This window comes from Crocuta crocuta, unplaced genomic scaffold (genome assembly GCF_008692635.1).
Source record: "Crocuta crocuta isolate KB4526 unplaced genomic scaffold, BGI_CrCroc_1.0 scaffold147, whole genome shotgun sequence".
Classification (NCBI taxonomy): domain Eukaryota; kingdom Metazoa; phylum Chordata; class Mammalia; order Carnivora; family Hyaenidae; genus Crocuta; species Crocuta crocuta.
The window spans coordinates 6,965,927-6,972,643 of record NW_027532594.1 but is presented as its reverse complement, the minus strand read 5'-3'; the positions used below and the strand labels follow the sequence as shown (position 1 = coordinate 6,972,643).

Genomic DNA, 6,717 nt, shown 5'->3' with positions numbered 1-6,717 from the left:
AAGCCAGGTCTCTCAGGTCCCGTTCTGGGTTCTCTTCATAGAAATCAGAAATCACATGAGGGTTAGCGTTCCCTGGTGCGCTACGATAGAGAGGGCAAAGCAAGGAAAAAACTCCATCCGTTCGCAAAGCTGCTCTTTCATGAAACGACACTCAACCTCCCTGGCAGAATATGGAGGATTCATCATGTGTTCGGCTCATTGATTCAACTGCTAGATGGTTTCACACTCTTTTAGAACGGCACCCAAATTCTCACCAACCACTCCTTTGCACGCTCTGAGGGATGGAGACGGTAAAACATTACTGAAGCAGCCACGTGCCAAACACTAGCCTCGCAACGAGATCCTGCTGTATGACACCATTTGTTCTTTATGGAAAACTCTGGGAATTACAGAACCTGCCAAAACTTTTTAGCATTTACTATACATACTCTGACCTAGACATTTTGATTCCCCAAAGCATGATGAAAATCTGTTAATGCTCTGCTCTGACTGGCTTCATTAAAGCCACAGATTATTCAAGGAGGTCAGTAAATAATCCATCGTCTCTAGGTATTAGTCCCTTTTAGCCTGGTTCTTTGCGAGGTGATTCACAGGGCACCTGCCAGTGATAACTGGAGAGGACTCCAATGAAACTGCACTGGCGTGTGAGTGACTGGAGACTTCAGCTAAGGGCTCCGTCAAAATATTTCTAGATGTCTCTATTACGGAATTCCTCATTGTATCGTTCATTTCGATCACTTCAAAATCCATTTCATTCCACTTTTCTGCATCGTCTTCGTCATTCTCTTCCTCGTAGTCATTTAGCTCAGAGCTAGAAAGCAAAGCTTTCTGGTCCTCGCTTTTTCTGTGGTCTTTCCGCTGTTGCCGGAGAGGTGATGTGGCTAACATATAGAGCACAGGAAATAAAACAGCAGTGGCTATCGATGCCCCCAAAGAGGTGTACAAAACCAAAGGCAAATCAGGGTATGCTCCCTGAAGAATTCCAATTACTGCAGGAATAGCCATTTCTCCCAGGGCGGCACCAACTACAAAAAAAGCTGCAGATTTCCCATGGATGGTCGTGTACTGCTCAATCCAAGAGACACCGCTGGGAAACGTGGTGGCCATTGACGCCCCGTACACGGATGTTGCTATCCAGAGACAAACTGGACTCTTGTCGAAAAGCACCAGCAATAAAGATGACCCCAGGCTGCCGATGTTGCTTAACACGATCATGGTTCCAGGTTGTAAACATGTAGCAAAGAAGATGGCCAGGCCCCTGCAGGCAGCAAAGGTCCCCCAGAAGATGGAGTTCAAGCCAGCCGCTTCACTCTCCTTCATGCCGGCATGGGTGGTCGCAAACGAGAAAACGTAAGAGCCGTACGTCACCTCGGCCCCCACGTAAAAGAAGAAGAACAGAAAAAGCAGACAAAGAAGGGCGTTGTGGTATTTGGCTCTTCGAGACCTCTGAGCAGATGCTTTTGCTTTTTCCTGCCTTGAGCTTTTCTTTAGAAACAGAGCCAAGAAAAAGACAGAAACTACAAAAATGTAAGTACCAATCATGGCGTAAGCCCACAGTAAATTCAGGTTGTCAGGTATCCCGAGTAGAGATTCTGTGTCGGCCTCAGATGACTGGTTGAGAGAGCCGTGGTCATCAGCTTCTGCGTGACTGTCACCAGACACCGTCGTGCCCAATGCCAGTTTAGCCAGCAGTGGAGCCAAGAAGGCGCCCAAGGCAAAACTGAAGTGTAGGGCCTGCATATGTGGGGCTCCTTTGTCCCCCCAAAGAGCCAAGATTAGGACGTTACCACCTACCAACGAAAGATGAGGAAAAGGATTTAATCCCAGAAACTTGGCAAAAACCAATTCATTACTAGGAGAGAGAGGAAGAGCCTATTTTATGGTGCGCAGGGATTATAACATTCTAAATCAGCAGATGTTACAACTCGGTCAATTCTGTAAGGCACTCTAACCTCCCACCAGCAGAGAACTGGAAACAGTGTAACATCACATACTCACAAATGGGTTCCTCAAGCTAGTAAACTACTGTCTCCTAGGGACAGGAGCTTACTCGCTCCCTAGAGGTAAGGACAGGAGCCGGAGGCTATTTATAACACAGTTCAAATACCAGGCTGGCAGGGCAAGGGGGGATATGTATTTATTTACAAACATTTTAAGTGCATATTATCATCAGATAGTGGCCAAATTACCAAACAGCCAGTTGAGGGAAACGATTCATATATATAACAGATGCACAACACATATTCAGAAACCTGAACACTACGGAGTTCTTCTGTGCCCAGGACACGATGCCTTCTCTACAAGGTGAAAGGCAAAAAAATCAAGTCTTGGGTTTTCTTTGTTTCTCTCTCTTTTTTTTTTATAACATATTTTCAGATGAACCTACAATTGTACCCTGTAATTTCACAACCAAACCAAGCCTAAAGTATGAAACATCCCTGATGTATCAAGTAACAGTAGAGCAGGGGAAGAGTTGCTTTGAGGGGTGGGCAAAAATGCCATGTATGTTATTTAGCCGGTTTTAAAAGACACCAAGACCCATGGAGAGGCTCTCCTGGAAGGAGGAAGGAGCTTTTGGGGGGGGTGGGGGGGGGAAGAGAAGGAAAATACTACAGAGGACAGGTTTCTCAGAAAGGCAGAGGGCTTTTTACAACCGATAACTGCTTTCTAGGATTCCTCGGCCAAATAATGGTTCCGCAGTTGGTTCAACCTAGGAATCCATCAATTCTTCCCATACTGCACCGACAAAGTTCTCTCCCAAAATGAAAGCTCCCTCACCTGCACCATAGCTACCTGCAAGGCAGACCCTTTCCTGTTTGGATACCATAGAGCAATAATCTCTCGCTGAACAAAGTTCGTTAAATTAACTCCATGGCTGGCTGCTCAAAAGCAGTCACCCTACTTGGCAAGAAGAGTAGTTGCCAAAAGGGTGGTTCTGACTGGGTGACCCCATGAGCAATTCAGTAGGCTGGTGTCATTTTACCCTGCAAATGACCATTTGAGGTCATCTGTTCTACTTTTTCTAATATGAAGTCCCCACTCCCAGAGACGACACTGAAGGGCTCACTGACCTGTATCCAGAATGCCAATCGAAACACCAAAGATGGACATCATGACAATCAGTAATGTTGCTGTCTTACAAAATGGAACAAGATAAAGACCAACTGTGGTGGCCAACATTGACACTCCTGAGAAGAAAAGTAAAGGGCAGCCATAAAAAACAATACTCATGAATCAAGTCAACATCATAAAAACTTCCATAAATAGAAGTGAAATTACAATTGAATAATAGACGTGGATGAGAGGTTCAGCATCTACAAATGGTTATTTCCTCTATAAGCTTTCATAATCTGTATGGACTATAAAATCTAAGTTATCCTAACATGAGTACATTCCTAGCAATGCTAATAATCAAATTAGATACCACAAGGCAAAGTTTATAGCAAAACAGACAGCTCAAAAATTATTTAAGTATTTCATATTTAATAACTTAAAAGGGTTTTTAGATAAAAGGTAAGAAATTAAAAAGAGAAAAATAAAATGCAATTACTATAGTTTGTTGTAGAAATGTATTAAATAATTAGGTTGGGAATAGGGAGGGAAATACCAGACAGAGATGTGTTCTCAACCCACTTTGGAAATCTGTTATTCATCAATAACAGTAAATTATTCTCCTTATTTTCAAAGCAGTTTTATCACCTTAGTACAGATTTTTAAAAATATTTTATTTATTTTTGAAAGAGAGAGACAGAACGTGAGCAGGGGAGGGGCAGAGAGAGAGGAAGACACAGAATCCAAAGCAGGCTCCAGGTTCTGAGCCATCAGCACAGAGATCAACGTGGGGCTTGAACCCACAAACCATGAGATCATGACCTGAGCTGAAGTCAGACGCCCAACTGACTGAGCCACCCAGATGCCCCTACCCAGATTTTCTTTTACACATATCTATTTATTCAAGGGCGCCTGGGTGGCTCAGTCAGATAATCATTCGACTCTTGATTTTGGTTTAGGTCATGATCTCGCAGTATGTGGGTTCGAGCCCTGCCTTGGGCTTGTGCTGACAATGCATAGCCTCCTTGGGATCCTCTCTCTCTGCCCTTCCCCCACTCATGCTCTTTCTCTCTCTAGAGAAAGACAGATTCTCTCTCTCTCTCAAAAAATAAACTTTAAATATATCTATTTATTCAAAACAGAGTAAGTTAAAAGCCAGCCATCTAGTCTGTGGGTGAGGTAGAGAGGTCCGGGGTCATTAACATGGGGCAACAGGGACAAAACTTTAGCCTACATCATTTCACCCACCATTCCCTCCCACCTTCATGCTCAGTCCAGGGTCTAGCCTGGGCAGGGTCAAGGAATTCATTCTGATCTACAGTGGCCCTAGGAGATCTGCCCTAAGCCCTGACAAGGAAAGATCTTTGGACAACTGGTATGTTGGTTAGTGGATCCAGGGGTGGTGCCTAAGTTACAGTAATGGTCAGGAAGGCTAAAGACGGGTAGCACACTCTAGGGCTGATCTAAATTTCCACAGCTGGCCCAGCACAGATTCCCTGTAACTGCCAAGCCAAAACAGGCGCCAAGGAACCCTGACCTCCCCTGAGGATGCCGGAACACTACACATTGGTCAACCACTCCGCAAGCAAGTATATTTCATAGTCTAAAACAAATTGTAAATTCCGTGTAATTCGCAAAAAGCTACAATTGGGGTTTTACTTACCCAAGAGTAGAAAATGATTCATATTGTCAAGAAGAACTCCACCAATCACAGAGCCACTCAAATATCCGAAGGCACGGCCCACAAAAATCAGAGAAAGACTGCTAATATTGCGGTTCACATTTGTTGCCAAATCTTGAAACGTGGGCCCCAGTATAGCAACACTCATTCCCTAAAATGTAAAAAGACAAAGTCTCTTATTTACAATCCTTAAAATATCTATGTGGTAGCCTTCTTCCCTGTTAAAAAGGGAGGAGGGGATTTCGGCGTAATGTAGGGGATTACTTTAAGTCTTACAGTCAGGAAAAATTCAGGATGACAGTACTAGTATCTTAGAGCTTTAGACTTCTGGATCTGGTGTGTCAAATCCTACTGGTTTAGTTTTGACAACTCTCAAGTTTTAAAAAAAATATTTTTTTGGCTCGTTGCTGCAATTTTGTTTCCTTTTCAAACAATACCATAAAAGACTCTTTTGTACTGGCAGTAAAATGTAACATTAAAATATTTTTAGTTTTGGCATTTTAATATACTAGATTATTTGGAAAAAATAAGAATTTAGATGTTAAAATTGATTATCAACCCATTAAAATATTATTCCTGGTTTTTGACGTTAAAACAGAGCAGTATTTCTGGATGCACATGGGGTCCTTCCTCTGACGTATACAAAGTACGCAGGAGATAAGCACTTTAAATGATTCTGAATCTACATTTTTCCTCAAATAAAACCCCAAGCCATCAGAGGATATTTGCTGGACACTTAAAAAAAATGTTTCTAATGGAACTAGGCTTTAAGAATAGTTGATTCTATTTGGAATGCTCGGCTCTAAACACTGGGTGTGCCTCCTACCCAAGGCAGACTAAGGGCAGAGTGAGCACCCAATCAAATTTAATCTCCAATCAAATGACTTCCTGTCTGCAAAGCACTTAAAACAGGACCTGGCACAAGGTGAGGACTCACCAAGCGGCCGCAATGATTTTTCTTTTTTTCACATAGAAACATTCTAAGAATCCGTTGTGGCTCAAGAGAAAGCCGCCAAGTAACCTGAAGTGACTCTCGTCAGAGGACTCACCCTAACAAACCCCCCAGATCCCAATATTCCAAACACGTGAGGAGAGGGAGCTGTCCAGAAATAAGGGAATGGCTGGGAGGTCAAGGGGTTGGTCAAAAGGCGCTTCTCACCTTGCAGTTTACTCTAAGAAAAACACCGAAGGATCTACGGGTTTTACATAGGAGTGTGGGCAGAGTAAGTGACATGTTATTCCTGGCTCTACCACTTAAAGCCAGCTGTGTGATCTGGAAAAGGCATTCTCCCTCTCTGGTTCTCTTTCCCCATCTGCAAAGATAAAGAGCTAGCTCTATTTTGTCAGACGAGGAAGAGGAAATGCCAGAAAAGCAGCTTTGTGTAATAATACGGGGTCTGCGTGGGCCGAGGGGGAGGGGCTATAAGCCTGGCACCCCCCCCCCCTCGCAGCTCCCCACCCCACTTAGGGAGAGGTAGGACGGTTTCCTGGAGCTGGAAAATATATTGGGAAAATCAATTTCGCACTTGACAATAACCCTCCAAGAATAGAACTGTGCCCATCTTCCGGATTAGGAAACTAAGACTGGGAGCAGACGAAGGCGCCCAAGGTCGCACAGTTTGCAAGAGGCAGAGGCGAGACTCGAACTCGGAAGACCGCGCTCTCCGCAGGACGCCTGCTCACGCCCTGGCCCGGGAGGATTCCAGCCCCGGCTCTCACCAGACCCAGGAAGGCGGCACACAGGATCACGGTGATGAACCAGCGCAGCATGCTTCCCGGCCGGCGGCTCCGCCGGGAACCCGCCACCGCCTCATGCTCCGCCGCGGCGTCGGACTGGAGGAGCCGCTGCCCGGCAGCCGGGGCCCCGGCCCCACGGAGTTCCAGCTCCAGCTCCAGCGCGGCGGCCCTGGAGAGGCGGTCCTGCTGCCGCCCGGCTTCTCAGCCCAGCCTCGGGAACTGTGAGCTGAGTCCCGGCCCCGCCCCTC

At 45.3% G+C, this 6,717-nt stretch overlaps 1 protein-coding gene across 1 annotated transcript; it reads right to left on the bottom strand.

The window, feature by feature from the left end:
• Positions 1-255: 255 nt before the first annotated feature.
• On the bottom strand, positions 256-6,627 carry SLC60A2 (solute carrier family 60 member 2). The gene is made up of 4 exons (XM_077779954.1): positions 6,452-6,627; positions 4,715-4,883; positions 3,072-3,188; positions 256-1,790 (listed from the first exon to the last, which is right to left on the bottom strand). Exons 1-4 carry the CDS (start codon positions 6,500-6,502, stop codon positions 553-555), a joined length of 1,575 nt encoding a protein of 524 aa, XP_077636080.1. The 5' UTR covers positions 6,503-6,627; the 3' UTR covers positions 256-552.
• Between the last annotated feature and the right edge of the window lie 90 nt (positions 6,628-6,717).

Excerpts from the sequence above, each read along its gene's own strand:
- SLC60A2 (XM_077779954.1), bottom strand. The coding sequence starts at position 6,502 with ATGCTGCGCTGGTTCATCACCGTGATCCTGTGTGCCGCCTTCCTGGGT. Across the intron at positions 3,189-4,714 it reads GAATCATTTTCTACTCTTGG|GAGTGTCAATGTTGGCCACC; the intron begins GTAAGTAAAACC and ends TTTTCTTCTCAG. Across the intron at positions 1,791-3,071 it reads GATTGGCATTCTGGATACAG|GTGGTAACGTCCTAATCTTG; the intron begins GTCAGTGAGCCC and ends TTTCGTTGGTAG.